General features: G+C 46.2%; 1 protein-coding gene across 7 annotated transcripts in view; it reads left to right on the top strand.

Annotated features, from left to right (window-relative positions):
- Nucleotides 1–12,751, top strand: part of NDRG4 (NDRG family member 4) — a 65,835-nt gene extending 53,084 nt beyond the window's left edge. For 5 of the 7 annotated variants that reach the window (XM_075576546.1, XM_075576545.1, XM_075576548.1 and 2 more), the window contains 7 exons: nt 492–548; nt 1,884–1,935; nt 2,938–2,985; nt 4,051–4,086; nt 5,562–5,613; nt 7,941–7,985; nt 11,156–12,751. In XM_075576546.1, coding sequence (XP_075432661.1) covers nt 492–548; nt 1,884–1,935; nt 2,938–2,985; nt 4,051–4,086; nt 5,562–5,613; nt 7,941–7,985; nt 11,156–11,310 — 445 coding nt within the window. In that variant the 3' untranslated portion in view covers nt 11,311–12,751. The remainder of the gene's footprint in view (nt 1–491; nt 549–1,883; nt 1,936–2,937; nt 2,986–4,050; nt 4,087–5,561; nt 5,614–7,940; nt 7,986–11,155) is intronic. The other 2 variants (XM_075576547.1, XM_075576550.1) reach the window with 1 other exon arrangement.
- The last annotated feature ends 5,897 nt before the right edge of the window (nt 12,752–18,648 follow it).

Below are 18,648 nucleotides of genomic sequence, written 5' to 3'. Positions count from 1 at the left end.
ATTTAATGATGGTCATTGTAATTGCCCTTATAATTTCCACTCCACTAGCTACCCACAGTATGCCAATAACGTTTCCACTGCTCATCCAATTGCCCCACATACTCAAGTAACTTCTCAAAATACTTTCCTTACTATCTCCTCTTCTTGCCCCGATATCTACCTCGCTATTCGTGTAACAGCCAGGGTGCATTGTATTGTATTGTAGGTCTTTATTTATATAGCGCCAATAATGTACATAGCGCTTCATTCCCTTGTAATCCTCAACTGCTCCAATAAATATCCCTGTACTGTCGCCTGCCCTAATAACTCTGCTGTTGTGATAACTTCGCTGATTCCCCACTCATTTCCCTGACAACTGCTCACCTCCCCATACTGCCCTGCTAGCTCACAATGCTGCTCTCCAGTAGCTGTGTTTGGGACCGTGACACTGCATTGTTATGCATGTAACTGCTTTGTCTCACTCTTTCTCTCTCCCTCGTTTGCGCTTTCAGTCGGAGAGATTTAGAGATGAATCGTCCCGGAACCGTCCCAAATGCGAAGACTTTGCGGTGAGTACCCTTATTAGTTTCCATCTCTCCTTCTCTATCCAGTGTCACATCACCCACAATACCTGCTAAAGCAAGGGTGGCCAGCTCCAGTCATGAAGAGCCCCCAGCAGGTCGGGCTTTAAGGATATCCCTGCTTCAGCACAGGTGGCTCAATCAGTCATTGACTGAGCCACCTGCACTAAAGCAGGGATATCCTTAAAACATGACCTGTTGGGGGCCCTTGAGGACTGAAGTTGGCCTCCCCTGTACTAAAAGGACACCTGGTGATCGCCGTCTTCTCTGCTTTCCTTCACGCCATACCCGTTTCCACCTAACCGTAACTATCACACCACGTCCAACTCCCTAGATGCATACATCAGTGGATTCTTACCCCCTAACTATCATGTATAAAGTGTATTTATATCTTTATATCGGCAACAATGTACACAACGTAGACCATATAATACAGGAAGTGCACCAAAAACATCCGCGCATTATAGGAAAGGGAATTCCTGCCCCGGAGAGCTTACAATTTCATTGATGTGTCGGGAGACTTGCAGAGACATTAAGGAAAGGAGCAGTGGATGGTGGAGATTGACCACAATGGTGCCGGGTAAGGAGTGGTCATGAGTCCAGGCTATTGAACTGCTTCATTCAGAAGGTGCATGTTCACATTTGATGAAGGTGCTTGGTGTATACTGAGTGTGAGGGAGTTACACAGCTAGGGGGCAGTGCAGGGAAAACAGTGTATGCAAGAGAGGGCAGTAGAGGTGGAAGGGGTGTAAAGGAGGCAGCCCTGCGCAGAGCAAGGAGACCACCAGCAGTATAGGGAGAAATCAAAGCTGAGATGTAGGGAAGAGCAGACGAGTGTACAGTCTACAAGGTATGGAGGAGAACCTTGCACTTGATGGGAAGCCAACAAGGGTAATCAAGGAGAAGATGAGCAGTGCCTGTTTTGGGAGAAAGTGACATATCATTTTGCCTCTTTCTGCACTCTCAGAATTTCACTCCTCCATTGCCACATTTCCGCCGTCCTCCCACAGTGGCCTTGTTCCCCTCCAAACTGTCACACCCACGTTTTATACACCAAAGTACCTACACTCGTCTCTCCCCACTGTTATTCTTGTCCACATTGCACAACCAGCCAATTATCTTCCTAATGGAGGCCCCTAAAGTAAAATTCCATACCCCCATTCTCCTAGATATTTCACGTCATGCTCACGGCCTCCTCAGCCTCACTCTGTATACCTGTCTCACCTTAAAGTCTCACTCACTGTCCCTCCTAGACTCACTCTCGATCCTCACACTGTCCCGCCTCCTCTAACCTTTTTGACCTCTCACGTCCCTCTCTTTCAGAGCTCCAGTGATGCTCGTGGTTGGAGATAATTCCCCAGCTGAAGACAGCGTGGTCAGTGTGCAGTCAAATCATGGGTTGAGGTCCATATCTACTAAGAGGTGCTATGCCACAAAACACCTTCTGGAGCTGGATGACCCCTTATGGGCCATAAAGCTTCATAAGGTAGAAGTCTTCTGCCATAGGCACCTTCTGGAGCTGGGATACGCCTTACAGCCCGTTCAAGTCAATGGACTGTAAGATGTCTTCACACATCGGAAAGGTGTCTTCTGGCAGAAAACTGCTTACTAAATATGGTCTGAGGTGTCTTCCTGCACCAGAATGGGTTTGATGGAATAGCACCGCTTAATAGATATGGGCGTAAATATTTATTAATTAATGACATTTATTTTTATGCTGCTTCCCCTCATTTCCCATACACCCCTTATTTTGTGCTTCTCCTCACCTCACGAGGGCAGTGGTTACATGGAGAGGGGGCAGGGAAACGATGTTGAGTTTACTACCAAATAAGTAAACATGGGAAGGATGCTGATCCAGGGAATAATCCGATTGCCAATTCTTGGAGACAGGAAGGAATTTATTTTTCCCCTTATGAGATCTCATTGTGCAGTTTGTGTTTCTATCTGAATTGCGCCACTTTTGTCATGATACATTGGGGCTTATTCTGTAAGCTCCGTTAGCGCTGAATCATGGGATCTGCACGGAAAGCCTCTTTAGTAGAGCCTTTTGATCTATAAAAACCCATTGTATCTAATGGCACAGTGCATAGCCATTCAGCGTGTTATTTGTAGAGTGGGAAGGCTTTAGAAGAGAGGTGTATTGAGTATTCAAGGATGATGGAGATGCAACGGGAAGGGGTGTAAGAGAAGGGGCTGTAGGGTTATATGGGAGCACACAGGAGTACAAGTAATGCTAGAATGGTGTTCCCTAGCAGGAATAATGTGTGTATCCACAATCCCCACCCGCGTCTTAGCTCCTTCCGTTGTGGAGGAGAACATAGCTGATAAATAAGATAAGTGTAAGGTACACATGTTGAGTGTTTTATTTGTCCCTTAGGTTGAATGTAACTCCAAACTGGACCCAACGAACACAACTTTCCTGAAGGTATTCTGTGCGTCTTTATCACTACGTAGTTTCTGAGTCTCCAACTCATTCTAGGCTTGCTCTTGTCTCTGTCACATTAGGGGTCATATTTACAAAGCACTCTTCAACCATACCATAAAGAACCTTCCAGCGCCGGAAGACACCTTATAACCCAGTCAAGTGAATGGGCTGTATGGTGTCCTCCAGCAACTTAATGAGTTTTATGGCAATAGGCTGCTTAGTACATACGAGTCTATATGTACAGTATCCTCTGTCTTACCGTTCACCCTATGCGCCTTCTTTAACAAGTGTAGTCTTTCCTTACCTTGTGCTTCCCATTGCCATGTCCCGGTTCCACCGTCACTGCCATGTCCTGGTTCCACCGTCACTGCCATGTCCCGGTTCCACCGTCACGGCCATGTCCCGGTTCCACCGTCACTGCCATGTCCCGGTTCCACCGTCACTGCCATGTCTTGGTTCCACCGTCGCTGCCATGTCCCGGTTCCACCGTCGCTGCCATGTCCCGGTTCCACCGTCGCTGCCATGTCCCGGTTCCACCGTCACTGCCATGTCCCGGTTCCACCGTGACTGCCATGTCCCGGTTCGACCGTCGCTGCTATGTCCCGGTTCCACCGTCGCTGCCATGTTCCGGTTCCACCATTGCTGCCATGTCCCGGTTCCACCGTCGCTGCCATTTCCCGGTTCCACCGTCCTGTTCCACCGTCGCTGCCATGTCCCGGTTCCACCGTCACTGCCATGTCCCGGTTCCACCGTCGCTGCCATGTCCCGGTTCCACCGTCGCTGCCATGTCCCGGTTCCACCGTCACTGCCATGTCCCGGTTCCACCGTCGCTGCCATGTCCCGATTCCACCGTCGCTGCCATGTCCCGGTTCCACCGTCACGGCCATGTCCTCGTCCCCCCATGACTGCCATATGGTGCCTCTTCTTTCCCCTTAACCCCCTCTTCACTTGTACATTTCATGCATCTCTTTCTCAGCGTTTCCCTCCCCCTTCTCATACTTTCCCGTCCTTATAAATCACCTGCCATCTCTTTTCTTCTCACTCTCTCTCTCTAACCCTCCACAGATGGCTGACTCTGGTGGGCTCCCTCAGTTGACACAGGTAAAGGACTACGTGTGCGCTCTGTCTCTACACCCCACTGAACACGTGTATGACTGCGTATGTCACATCACAGGCATGCCTCTAAGAAACTAGGGTCTACTGCAGAATAGGGGGTATAGGGCTTGAGGTATTTGTGAGTGACTACAAGTACAATGCAGCTCACACATCCGTAATATTTATAACCTTACATTTTATCTTATTTTTTCCCTTTTTGTAACGGTGAAGCGCTTTGAGTCCCATTGGGGATAAAAGCGCTATCCAAATAAAGTTATTATTATTATTAGGTCTATTACATTATATTCTGCTTTTCTATAATATTTCTACAACTTGGCCTTTCTTACGTTCTTTATTTACTACAAAAGACAGGGGTGCCCAATGCTACATCCAATTGAAAAAAACATATAAAGTAATAAGTATAAAGTTTAAATACTTCTTTAATAATAATATTTACTTGGTTATTTAGTTAAACCCTTTGGCCAAAGAGTCGTAAGCCTGCATACCACGTCAAGGTATAACCAACATTAATTCAGGTCCCACTGTGAACCCTTCCTGTTACCTCTGTATGAGGGGAAAGAACCATAGTAGATCCTGTTCTTTGCAGCAAAGTGAAAAGACCTCCCAAGTTAAAAAGTGAGGAGGCGTGAGCTCTGGGGAGAGGTGCCACCTACCTCCATACAACTGTTACCAGTCAGAAATGGATTAACACACATTCCCAGCTACCTCAAACTCCCACACCCAGCACATCATGAATATATATTTATGTCAACAAGAGAGCTACTGGGCGCGGCAAACGTAAAAGTCTTTCTTTACTGCCAGAACCCCCACTTCTGAAAAAAAATCCCTATTACTACTACTTAGCACATACATATTTTTATATCTTAACAATATATTTTGATCATTAACGATTGCTAATAGCTATTGCATTGTGAGTAGTCTTCACAATGGTGAATTATGTCCGTCTCTGTATATAACACTACTGGTAGTAAATTAGTAGTTGTACATCGTTAATATAATTTGTATCTAACAGACTATATTAACACCATGCAGTCTGGGGGCATAGAGGGGAGAGGGGCAGGTGAAGTTGTTGCTTGGCGAGACCCCCTTAACATAGGTTGGGGTGGGCCACCCAGGACCCTAGCGATAATGATCCAGACCGGTCTTACTTTAGATTCCTACTCATACCACAGTTGCTAACAGAGCTGCTAATGGAAAAGCAAAACTTGGACCGGATCATTATCACACTGTGGACATGGAGTCAGTTGGAAGGTGTCCTCATTCTCATCAGTGTGTTGTTTTCATGTTTTTTTTTTTATTCATTAAAAACCTTTTTTTGGTCACTACGTCCTTGATGCTTCATTCGGCTGTGCGCCGGTTGTTCCTGATTGGGTCTCTCCCCTGTTGTTTTCACGCGTTTGGGAAGTTGTTGGGGGTGATGAACACATCGGGATATAATCTTTATTTTATTTTTTTAACAGCCTGGGAAGCTGACAGAAGCATTTAAATATTTCCTCCAAGGCATGGGATACAGTAAGTGCAGCTTATTCATGCATGAGCGTGTGAGGAGTGTGTGATGGATGTGTGTCCGTGCTGGATGTGTGTCCGTGAGGGGTGTGTGCTGGATATACAGGGGTATGTGTGTGCCTGTGAGGGGTATGTGTGTGCCTGTGAGGGGTATGTGTGTGTCTGTGAGTGGTGTGTGCTGGATGTACAGTATGTCTGTGAGGGGTGTATGCTAGCTGAGTGTCTGTGAGGGGTGTGTGAGTGGTGTGGGCTGGATGTGTGTCTGTGAGGGGTGTGTGTCTGATGGTTGTGTGCTGTATGTGTTTCTGTGAGGGGTGTGTGCTGGATATGTGTCTGTGATGGTTGTGTGATGTATGCGTGTCTGTGACGGGTGTGTGCTGGATATGTGTCTGTGAGGGGTGTGTGTGTCTGTGATGGTTGTGTGCTGTATGCGTGACTTCGAGGGGTGTGTGTTGTATGTGGTGTCTTTGTGGGGTGTGTCAGTGAGGGGTGTGTGATGTGTGCTGAAAGTGTGTATGTATATTTTTATTGCACCAACCAGGTATGCAGCGTTTATCTGAGGTGCGTGTGTGTGTGTGTGTGTGTGTGTGTATGGTGCGGGCTGGGTGTGTGTGTGAAAGTGCGAGGGGCATGTGCTGGATATGTGCAGGTTGTATGTCTGTAAGGAGTGTGTAGCATTGCGTGCGGGTGTGTTTTGTCTGAATATTGTATCTGTGTGAGAAGGTGATGTGTCAGCATGTGATATGGTTATGTATATGAGTTGTTTGATACTGTTCTGTGTGAGTGGTTGTCATTGTGTGCATGTCTGTGTATGCAGTTTGTGTGATTGTGTGTGAGAGGTGCATTATTGCGTCTGTGTGTGATTGCTGCAAAGTAATGTCTGTGTATATACAACAAAGGATTCTGGGATAGATAAAACAGAAGGCTGGATTCTGGCTCGGGACAGTTCTGCAGTTTGGGGGAGCAGCACCTCAGATACCCTTTGTGTGTGTGTGTGTGTGTGAGAGAGGTCTCTGTCTCCTTCTGTGCCCCTCGCACATCTCTCTCTGAATCTGGTAATCTGAGCACATTTCCATGTCGTTCTGTCCGTCTCATCTCACTGGTCAGTCTTTCTCTCTGTGTTTCTGTATCTGTTTGTGTGTGAAGCAGTCTTGTCACATCAGTCTGTCTCCTTTTTAGCTTGTGTTGTATTTGATGTTTAATTTTACAGAGTAACAGTTTAATTGTGTGTTCTTTTGAGGAAAAACAACCCTTCTCTTTCTTTCTCTGTGTCCCCCTCCCTCTGTATCTGTGTCTCCCTCCCCCTGTATCGCTGTCTCCCTCCCCTCCCTCTGTATCTCCGTGTCTCCCTCCTTCCTTATATCCCCTTTCTCTACCGCCGACCTCCCCTATTTTCTCTATACTTCCCTTTCACACACCCCCACCCATTCTTACAACCTTATCCTCTCCACATCTTTATCACTATTTCTCCGCTCCCACTTGTTCTATCTGTATTTCCCCTCACCCTTGTTCCTGCCCCTCACTTACTCTACATCCATCACCCCTCATTCTTACTTTGTCTGCCATCTCTGCTTTCTGACACTTCCCCACCTTCCTGTTTTGTTCATTCTCCCTAATCTTCTTAATTCATTCACACTACCGTTCTGCGCACCTATCCTGGTCTCTCTATATCCCCTTCCACTGTACCCCCTCCCTTCTCGCTCTCTCCTCTTTTTTTTCTTCTCTCTCTGCTTTCTCTTTTACCCTCCACCTACCCCCTCTCTCCTCTCCACCCACCACCTCCCCACCGCCCCTTCTCCCCACCCACCCCCTCTGTCTCCTCTCCACCCCACCCCTCTCTTCTCTCCCTCCATCCTCTTCCTCTCCCTCCATCCTCTCCCTCCATCCTCTTCCCCCCCCTCCATCCTCTTCCCCCCCTCCATCCTCTTCCCCCCCTCCATCCTCTTCCCCCCCCCTCCATCCTCTTCCCCCCCTCCATCCTCTTCCCCCCCTCCATCCTCTTCCCCCCCTCCATCCTCTTCCCCCCCCCCTTCATCCTCTTCCCCCCTCCATCATCCTCTTCCCCCCCTCCATCATCCTCTTCCCCCCCTCCTCCATCCTCTTCCCCCCCCTCCTCCATCCTCTTCCCCCCCCTCCTCCATCCTCTTCCCCCCCCTCCTCCATCCTCTTCCGCCCCCCTCCTCCATCCTCTTCCGCCCCCCTCCTCCATCCTCTCCTCCCCCTCCATCCTCTCCTCCCCCCCTCCATCCTCTCCCCCCTCTCCATCCTCGACCCCCCCCCCTCCTCCATCCTCTCCCTCTCTCTCTGCCCCTTGCCCCCTCTCTTCCACCTAGTTGCCTCCCTGAAGGATCGGAGACAGAGTGCAAGTGCAGGAGCAGGTACCCCGATGCACTTAACCCCTCTCCCCCCCCCCCCCTGCTCTGCTGTCTGTTGAATGCTGTGTCTGCCCCTTCCCCTGGACATTGCATGTTCCCTCCCCTTGTGCACCACCTGTGAATGCTGCTGCGCTCGGGCTGCTGGACCCCTCTCCCTCGTCTTGTCCGAGAATGAAGGGAACTGATTTTGAATCCAGCTTTCTGCAGCAAGATTCCCATGGGCAGGAATGACACGGCTCTGTGACAGCTCAGTCACTGGGCTTCATGTCCTTCAAACAAGTCCATCCAGGTCCAGTCCTGTGACTAAGGTCAAGACTTAAAAAGCTGAACTGGACGGGGTAACCCCTGTAATAAGGGAGATGCAGGTACTATAGCCAGTGAAATAGCAAGGCCCCTGTTTAAAGCAGCAGTCCAAGATGCTGTTTTTTTATTATTATTTTATTTTTTTCCCCCTTTAAAGCTGCAGTTCATTCATTTAATGTGCATCAATAAAATCTACACACTGATAAGTAATTAACTAAGTTGCCAATCGAGCCGTTCTCATGTGATCGATCGGCAAAGATTCGACTCGGGGTTCCCTAAATGCATCATGGGTCCTCTTCTGCTGCACTGACAGCCAAAGTTCCGTGAGGAAGTTCATGTGACCAGGCAGGCACTAGATTCAATTGGTTCACTGCTAGAGAGAGGGCAGGGCTCCAGAAGGTGATGCTGTTTCAGAAGGGGAAGGGGGTGTGACTTTGTAAATTGTTGCTCTAGGAACAAAAATGCTTGTTACATTAGAATACATTAAAAATGTTTTTTTTTAGTGCTATAAAAGTTTTTTTTTCATAGTACAGAACTGATTTATTTTAAAAACACATGTAGGATATTGCTTGAACTGCAGCTTTAATATGATAAGTAGTTAGCTAAGTTGCCAATCGATCCGTTCTCCTGTGATCGATCGGAGAAGATTCAGCTTGGGGTTCACTAAATGGCTGTAGAGGAGTATTCTGCAGTCAGTGGAATGCATTTGCATATCAATATGACAAAGTTCTGTGGGGAAGATCATGTGACCAGGCAGTCACTGGATACAATTGGTGCACTGCTAGAGAGAGGGTGAGGCTCAAAAAGGGTTGTGCCAGAGCCTGTTTCAGAAGAGGAAAGGGATGTGACTTTGTAAATGGTTGCTATAGAAACAAAAAATGATTGTTACATTATAATACATTAAAACTGTCACCTAGAGTTGTTTAAAAAAATGTTACAAGTATTTTCTCATAGTACAGAACTGAATTATTTTAAAAAACACATGTAGGATATTGCTTGGACTGCAGCGTTAACCTCTGCTGTCTTTGCTCTGGTGTCAGTCATCTGAATCAATTTTTCCCTGCAGCAAATGCACAGTGATCAGCTTGTTAATCCTGCATTTTACATTCGGTGCAGGTGGAGGTGCATGTGCAGGTGGAGGTGCATGTGCAGATGGAGGTGCAGGTGCAGGTGGAGGGGTTCACACCACATCAGACCTGGTGGATTTATTTGACGCAAAGAGAAAGTGAAACTGTTGATGCATCTCATTATGATATTGCGCTGACTGTCTCCTCCACTAACTCCTCCTGAAACCACTCTCCATCACACTCACGGGCACAAGTGGAGCAAAGCACCTTGATGTAGAGTCAAAATGACGCAAGGTGCACCATGCTCTTAATTGGCGACTGATGCCGATCAGCACGAACGCACTTTATAGTATTTCCCCTTAGACTTCTTCTTGGCGACCAGGCGGTGGTCCTCAAACTGTGGTCTGTAAACCCCCAGTGGCTCCCAAACACGTCTTTGATGGTTCCCGTGGCCTTTGAAATCACTTCAGATATCTCCCCATAAATTGTGTAGCCTGATTTTTACATACAGGTCCAATATTTCTATATATATTTGTGTTATCTGTGTGAGCACATTCACATATCTTAGACAGGTCTGCAACCCTGCCTTTCACCATTATCGCCTATCATATAGTGCTTCCACTGCAGCAAGGTATTCTGGGAAATTACATGCAAATGAGCAGTGTCACCTTTTGCCTCAAATCCATTTCTACATGGAACCATTTTAAGCTTGTGCTTGCTGCATTGCACAGCTTTTTAGCACAGCCTGGGTTAAGATGCATAGCCAGTAAGCCTACTCACAGACAGATGTTTCGACCCTTTATACATACATACACACACACACACACACACACACACATACATACACACATACATACACACATACATACATACATACACACATACATACACACATACATACATACATACACACACACATACACACACACATACATACACACATACACACACACATACATACACACACACACACACACACACACATACATACATACACACATACATACACACATACATACATACATACATACATACATACATACATACACACATACACACACACATACACACACATACACACATACACACATACACACACATACATACACACACATACATGTGCAAGTATGGTGGTCCCTAAAAACAGTTATTAACACCGGCATGGCATTTGAGAAGCCCTCAGACCCTTGCTGAGGCTTAATGCCACATAGCCAACAAAATCAAGTGTATTTTAATAGCACATCGATGTAAATACGCTTCTTAAGTAGATCTCATCTCCATTAAAGCAACAATCAGTGCTGCTCTTTTTTCCTCCTCTCTCTCTCTCTCTCTATATATATATTTATTTCCTCACCTCTGTTCATACAAGGGCTGAGCTGAACCGTGGCCCTCCAAGCTACAGGGACCCGCTTGTTCATGAGATAATTACTGCTAAAATTCCCTTAGTGGATTATTTTTGTCCGGGTGAAACATATAGCCACTGGGAACAATATGGCAACCTCACTGTGGCGACCAATAGAAAGCCGTGACATCATTGTGAGATAACATTGCAGTTTCCGATTGGGTGGCTGACAGCCATCTTTTTTTTTTTGCTTTTGCAAGGACTGGCTAAAGTAAAAGATTCAATATCTAGGCAACCAGGGGGTCCCTGAAGCTTTGAGTTCTGGGGGTTCAGCTCCAGAGAACGCCCTGGTTCAAACATGGGGGGAAAACCCCAGACATTCTGAGGCTGATCCTGGCTGCTCGCTACGTGTAACAGAAAAGTTACGTGTATGGCCCTTTTGTCTCTTTCTCTGCCCTCAGTGCCCTCGGCCAGTATGACTCGCCTTGCCCGCTCCCGCACCGCATCTCTCACCAGTGCCAGCTCTGTGGATGGAAACCGCCCTCGACCCTGCACCCAGTCGGAAAGCAGCGATGGCATCGGGCAGATCAACCACACCATGGAGGTGTCATGCTGAATACCCGAGGCCCCGCTCCCTCTACCCACCGTCCCCTCCTCTACTCCATTCATGCCCCATTACCCATCTCTTCTTTCCTGGTTTCGCTTTCTGTTCCTCCCCTTTAAACAGCGTCTGGCGTTTCTTGGGGAGGGGGGGGGGGGTCCTATAATCGAAGCGACTGAGATTCATCTTGCGTCTGATTCGTTCAGTGCTTTTTGGAGTTCATCCCTGTAATTGGATGTAAGGAGCAAGTGCAGGCGGGGAAAGGATTAAGAGATGCTCTGCAGGTCTCTAATAGCAATGGAGTTGCGATATGCGGCAGGTCTCTAATAAGAATGGAGTTGCGATATGCTGCAGGTCTCTAATAAGAATGGAGTTGCGATATGCTGCAGGTCTCTAATAAGAATGGGGTTGCGATACTCTGCAGGTCTCTAATAAGAATGGGTCTAAACGATGCTCTGCATGTTTCTGATTGGGTGGGGGTTAAGTGATGCTCTGCAGACCTTTGGTAAAGGGGTTAAGTCATCCATCCGACTGTGCCTAGAGGGGGAAGGATGTTACCAATATTCTGCATGCATCCAGAAGGGAAGGGGTTAAGTGATACTCTGTGGGGGAAACTCGAGGGTTAAGAGATGTTCTGCAAGTCTCTGTGTGGCGGGGTAAAACAATGATCTGCCTGTCTCACATAATAAGCAATGCTCTGCAGGTACCTAGCAGGGAGGGGGTTCAGTTCTCTCCTGAAGCTCTCCAGCATGGGAGAGGCTCAGCATAGAAAGGAATTAAACAATGCGCATTGTGTCTGCAGCATGAAGGGAGCTAAGCAATGATGTGCAGAGGGTGTAGGGGTATTAGATGCTCTGCCAGTCTGTAGCAAGGATGAAGTTGAGCATTGATCTTTGTTTTTATATAGCAGGGAAGGAAAATCATTAAAGCACTGCCCTTGTCTCCAGTATGCAAGGAGTTAAGCGATGGTCTGCAGGTCTGTGGCACGGAAGGGGTTGCCTCTGTTGAGATCACACAAACGTTATCATACTTTAAAGCCATGTCCTGTCTCCCCAGCTTTTTCATCTTTGGTGTCTCCCCTTTCCCCCTTCCCAGAATCCCACTTCTCTGTGTGTTTTGCCAGACTATATATATATTTCTATAAATACCTATACATAATACATATAGGGATCTTCCGTAGCACATCTTTGTCTGTGGTCCCCATTAAACGTGTTACTGTAACTTTTTATTTTTTGCTAAAGTGGAATTTAATGGATCCTGGTTAATGTATCGCCTGTCCCTGTGCGCAGTGATACTGTATCCATGTATAATATATACAAATATTCTTTGATGTGTGCATTGTGGGGGTTGATGCTTCTAGTTGCATTAAAGCCATCATTACAAATACTCCATGAACTGATGAAAGAATACAAGCAATTTCATGTGTTGGAAAATCTGAATAAAACAGTCAAATCTGCATCTTGTTTATTGATTTATTTCTGCACCCAACCACTAGAATTGTCTGGTCCTAGAGTTCTTATCTTTCCTGCCTATATATATAGTTGTTCTATATGTTCTATAGGGGATTGTTGCAGTTGTTTGATATAAGGTGTGATGAGTTGTCAGGCTGTGTCTTCCTTATGATATGCCCAGGTGGCATGATCTGTCTCATCGCCTGCCCCATGAAATATCCAGTCTTCGAGGTGACAAGCCAATGGCATTTTTGATCCTCAAGGTGATGAGGTGTGGGCAACTTTCCACCTTTCATGAGATATCCGCTCCTAGAGATCATGGGTTCATCAGATGGTGATGAACCTGAGACCTCTGGACTTTACCCTAAGAGGATTCTGGGTAAGAAGAGAGACTATGTTTGTCATAAGACTGGGTCAATGTAAACCAGCAAGGGATGTGTTAATACTCCAAGAATGCAAGAGAGCGGATGAGGGGGTAACAATGACTCAGAGCAGCTACACAAATTCTATTGAGCTGTTATCTTCACAGCGTCCTTGCCTGATACAGAATGCTCGTCTGAAACAACTGCTAACACAGGACAATGATACTCATCCCACATGTACTAGGCCCAGAAAAAGGAGGACATCATGCTTGGGAAAAGAAGAGAGGGGTTACAGAAGTATTGTGTGTAATCTCTCATTATTTCCCTTAGACTGGCGTCTATTTGCTAAGGAGGGGTGGTGGCCCAAGTCCTACTCCCTGATATAACCCGTACTATCTCTCTTACTGAGCACGTGGCCCGAAGGTCAGACAATGGAGACACAACACAGGAATGTAAATACTAAAGGCGCATTTATAGCACATCTTGTAATAAACACAAAAAATATATATATATATATTGAGATAAACATATGATCCCCAAACAAACGGGAGGATCATTCACCGACAGGCACAATATACTTCACATACGCCGCTGCACAGGTGTATGCTAATGTCTCTCCCAATACAACCCAACCATGTATCTAATGGGCCCATGTGTGGGTGCCGGCACACCATTAGAGCTCTTGTAGCTGGTGTTATAATGTAGCAGGGATATAGAGAGAAAAGGGGGAGCACAGGTTGAAGAGTTTGGGGTATGTATAGTATCTAAATAGATATTGGTGGGTGTGCTTGAAAGATATATTAAATCACTTACACGGCCTTGTGTAAATGCTCTCACAGTAAGGTTTCGTTGCGATTTACTTGTCTTTATGTTCCCTTGGTTGGTTTCTTTCTTCTTTTCAGAGCTTGGTTTTCTTCCTGGGTTTCTTCAACAGTCCTCAGCTTACAGTGAGGATGTACCCCTCGGAGTGAACAGATTTAAAGACAATTGTTAGAGAAGAATACAGACGGTATTTTATAATGTCCAATGCTTTCAACTTTAAAAATATACAAAAGCAGTAAATGCTGCAAGCACTCACATGGGCAAGTGTGAGTACAATCCTAGGGGAAGGTATCTTTTTATCCGATCTGGTCTTCACACGTGGTGACGTATAGGGGTAATCAGGGTCTGGTATGTAATAATAGATGTAGATCAAATGATACTCACACGGCCTTGTGTGAGTAAATACACATCAAGGTGTCTTTAAAGATTACCCCTATAGGTCACCACGTGTGAAGACCAGATCGGATAAAAAGATACCTTCCCCTAGGATTGTACTCACACTTGCCCATGTGAGTGCTTGCAGCATTTACTGCTTTTGTATATTTTTAAAGTTGAAAGCATTGGACATTATAAAATACCGTCTGTATTCTTCTCTAACAATTGTCTTTAAATCTGTTCACTCCGAGGGGTACATCCTCACTGTAAGCTGAGGACTGTTGAAGAAACCCAGGAAGAAAACCAAGCTCTGAAAAGAAGAAAGAAACCAACCAAGGGAACATAAAGACAAGTAAATCGCAACGAAACCTTGCTGTGAGAGCATTTACACAAGGCCGTGTAAGTGATTTAATATATCTTTCAAGCACACCCACCAATATCTATTTAGATACTATACATACCCCAAACTCTTCAACCTGTGCTCCCCCTTTTCTCTCTATATCCCTGTACAAATAAGGATCCTGGATAAGGATCCTATTGGGGTCAGAGCCATAGGACGAGAAGGCGAACCAGAGGGGACCTTTGTTTATAAGGTTGTAACACTCATTGCTATATTTCCCCTGTTCTAGAATTTTACCAGGGAGCACCCGGGTTTTTCCTTGTTCCATAGTTATAATGTAGCAGGCCTGCGTCTTTGCAAAGGCTTTGGTACCCTTTACTTGTTAGTGATGAGGATTCCCTCGGTAGCTACTCACGCCTCCCTTTATTAGGTAGACTGACGCTCTGTGCTGACTCCACTAGTGGATGAAGGGGAGAAAAATACATGGGAAGGGGGATGGGGGGATAGAGTAGGGGGCTCGCGAGGTTTGAAATTATTTAGGGCTCTGATTCCTATCGATTGGCTATTTTGTGCTTACCAGGTAAGCCCAGGTCCCTAACTCTGTCATCCACATGTAATTCTTGCCCCTGCACTCTTTTATCTTTCTGGCCTTTATTTCCTCGGTTGGTGCCCTCAGCCACAGTGGTAGCTCGCTTATACGCCTCATGCAACTGTTCCTTGGGTATTTGCACAAAGCAAAACAAAATCCGGATCCCAGAAAGCATAAAAGGGGCCCCCGCTTGCGATGGTGAGAGCTGTTAGAGAAGGAAAAGAATACTGAATTTTTTTACCACCTTCCTAAAGTTCATAAGTGTTTCTCTAATCCCCCGGGGAGGCCGATCATTTCTGGTATTGGCTCCCTTACATCAAACACCTCACAATAGAGTATGTAGATAAATTTTTTTACAGACATATGCTTTATCACTTCCATCTTAGATGAAGGACTCGACTTCAGACTTTAATTTCTTCAATAATTTTTATTGGGAATCAGATTATCGTTGGATAACCTGTGATGTACACCAGTAGTCCTCATTTTAGGGGGATTGAATCAGTCAAAACGTTTATACTGGATGACCCAGATCTGCACACGCCTAATGGTCGGTTTATTCTTGATTGCGTCACCTTCATCCTTACGCATCATTATTTTTTTATTTTTGGATCAATTCTATCTTCAACTCTGTGTTACGGCCATGGGCACATGGTTTGCTCCCAGTGACGCCAATTTATAGATGAAGAGCTGCTGTATCTGTCTTAATAATCCCTTTTTGGATTGAATAGTGGTATGAAAACGTTATATAGACGACATCCTTATTGTCTGGAAGGGTGATCAAAGTTCTGCCATTTGTGAGATATTGATTCGTTCATAGATAAGGATGAAAAGTGGGGTTACAGACCTGTCTGAGCTGTGGATGTGCTCACAATTGATATTTTTATTTGCTATAAAGATTGTAAAATTCCTCCAAAACTTGTTTATCATGGGAATATGTCAAGTAACTTTTTTTTTTAATGTTTATTTTTGTCCTATATTTGTTTCAAAGGTGTCAATCAACACAATTTAACCTATTAAACATGCCACTTCCTTAGTCCACTTGTATCCTATGAGGGATTATTGACCCATTTAATTGGATTACTATACTGCAATAAATCACAGCGCCACTAAATTGTCTACGGAGTGTCAGCCTGATATGACATGATGATACACAACATGGATACTGATAATAAATATATAGTTGGATGTTCATGGTCCTAACATTACAAATATGAATTCCTTATACTAATACAGACCCTCCATGTTGCAGCATAAAAGTAGGGACCACTTAGAGATTTCAACGGATCAATCTCAAAAAGGGCGATTCGCGGTGTGCGGATTTTTAAATTATTATTACCAACACACGCCGTGGATTCCGCAGCCCGTGAACTGGTTTGTGGAATCTAATCCGCAGATTCAGCAACTCTTAAGGATCCGTCAACGGATCGCTGAGTCCGCGGATTGGGTTCTACAAATCCGTCCACGGGTTGTATCCGAGGAAACGGATTTGGGCAGATACACCCACCTCTAGTACCACTGTAGTGTCTCTACTTGTGGTGGTGGAAGCCACGTCCAGGCGGTTTCAATGCAAGTCCCCTAACCTATGGAGCTTACCACACGCAAAAGTTAATGTTTAATAGGTAAACCTGGTCTTGCCTGACCCAAAAACGTATAGTTATCCTGCTATAAAGGAACAGTTGGAGGGTATGCTAATATAACTATATTTATCTAAAAAATGACATTGGAGGCAAAAAGATGTTTGATTTCAGGACTTAAAATATTTTTGGGGATTATGTTGATAATTATTATGATCCCTACATCTTTTGAGCTATCGAGTATGTACAATGATACAGATTTATTGCTTCAGGATTGTACCACTTTTGCCTTGATAAATATGTCCCTATGGTGTTTATTTAGGGTATGTATAAAGCAGAGCCGGATTGAAATATAGCAGGGCATGGTACCAAGGTGTGACGATGCTCGTCTCAAATCAGGAAGCGGACCCGCAGGGCAGAGGTAGGGATACAAATAAACTGACTACAGCCCAGGGACAGAGTCCTCTAAGAGTATCCATAGTCAGTATTGAAGCAGGGGTCAGGGCTGGCAGCAATGGTGCGGAGTCCATGGTACAGGCAAAAAGTCAGGGCAGGCGGCAGTGGTGCAAAGTCCAGGCAAAAGGTCAGGGCAGGCGGAAAGCAGCGAGGTCGGGGTCACGGTTCTGGGTCAGCAACAGGGAATCCAAACAGGTAACAGGAACAGGGTACAACAAAGACCGACAGGAGCTGCAAAAACACAGAACTTTGCTCAGCAACTCCCACCAGGAAGTGCAGTCTTAGGCCTGGGACATAGTGCCCTTAGACAGCGCCATCAGGGGGCGGGACAGGGGCGGGCCAGTGACGTCACGGAGCTGGTTCGCCCTCATTGGGCGAACCGCTCACGTGACCGGCTCTGCGCTCCGGCAAGCAGGGAAATTTCAAAACGCCGTCAGACACACGCTTCCCCAAGCGTGCTGACGCGTGCGCGAGCCCCTGCTAAAGCCGCTCATTGCGGCTGCAGGGGCTCAGTGCCGAGCAGCAGCGCGGCTCAGCATTTGTCAGCGCATAAGCGCTGACCATGTCCCAGGCCTTAGGCTGCGCTTATAGAGCCGGCGACGTCGCATCAAAACAAATGTGCGGCTTGGTCGCGATCGCTGGAAGTCACTTCAATTTGATTTTTCCAGCGACCGCAGCGCAGGTAATCTCCGATGAAATAACCCGGACCAGTTTGGGGGCATGGACATCCCTGAATTTGATCCATGAATTTTCTTCAGGTCCATAACCCTTCCAATGGACCAAGTATCCCACCATGGAATCTTCGGGAATCCAGTATCTGGCGTACTTCAAATTCCACCTGGCCATCCATCAAGAATGGTTTAGAAGGAGAGGGAAAAAGAGAAGGGAAGGTGTTCTGGACTAAAGGCTTGAGGAGGGAGACATGGAACACTGGAGGTATCCTTAAGCTGGCCAGAAGGTCCAATTTGAAGGCCAACGGGTTGACCTGTTTCAGAATTTTGTAAGGTCCAATGAATTTGAGTTACTCCAATGAAAGCGCTCTCCCCCGGCAATCAGTTTAACTTTTGTTGGGAAGCGCGTGGGCTCGGTGCGTGCCATCAAGCTGTCCCTGAGATAAAGCACAAAGGAGAAATGCAGACGGATGTTCATGTAGAGACAGAATGCTATAGGTGGGGGTGATCCAGATGTCCTGTCCGGTGACAGTCCTATTTTTTAGGGCTCTGTCTCGACTTTTCTATCCCACTGACAGAGCCGGCTAGCCCGGTTTTCTATCCCACTGGCAAGTGCCGACTACGCATGCGCGATCGGCACATGCCGACTGCTCGTGCACATGCGTGATTGGCACATGCCGGCTGCACGTGCAGGCTCTTGCCGGCAAACTCAG

Source organism: Ascaphus truei, chromosome 19, assembly GCF_040206685.1.
Source record: "Ascaphus truei isolate aAscTru1 chromosome 19, aAscTru1.hap1, whole genome shotgun sequence".
Lineage (NCBI taxonomy): Eukaryota > Metazoa > Chordata > Amphibia > Anura > Ascaphidae > Ascaphus > Ascaphus truei.
The sequence above is the reverse complement of the archived record's forward strand: the minus strand, read 5'-3'. Positions and strand labels throughout refer to the sequence as shown.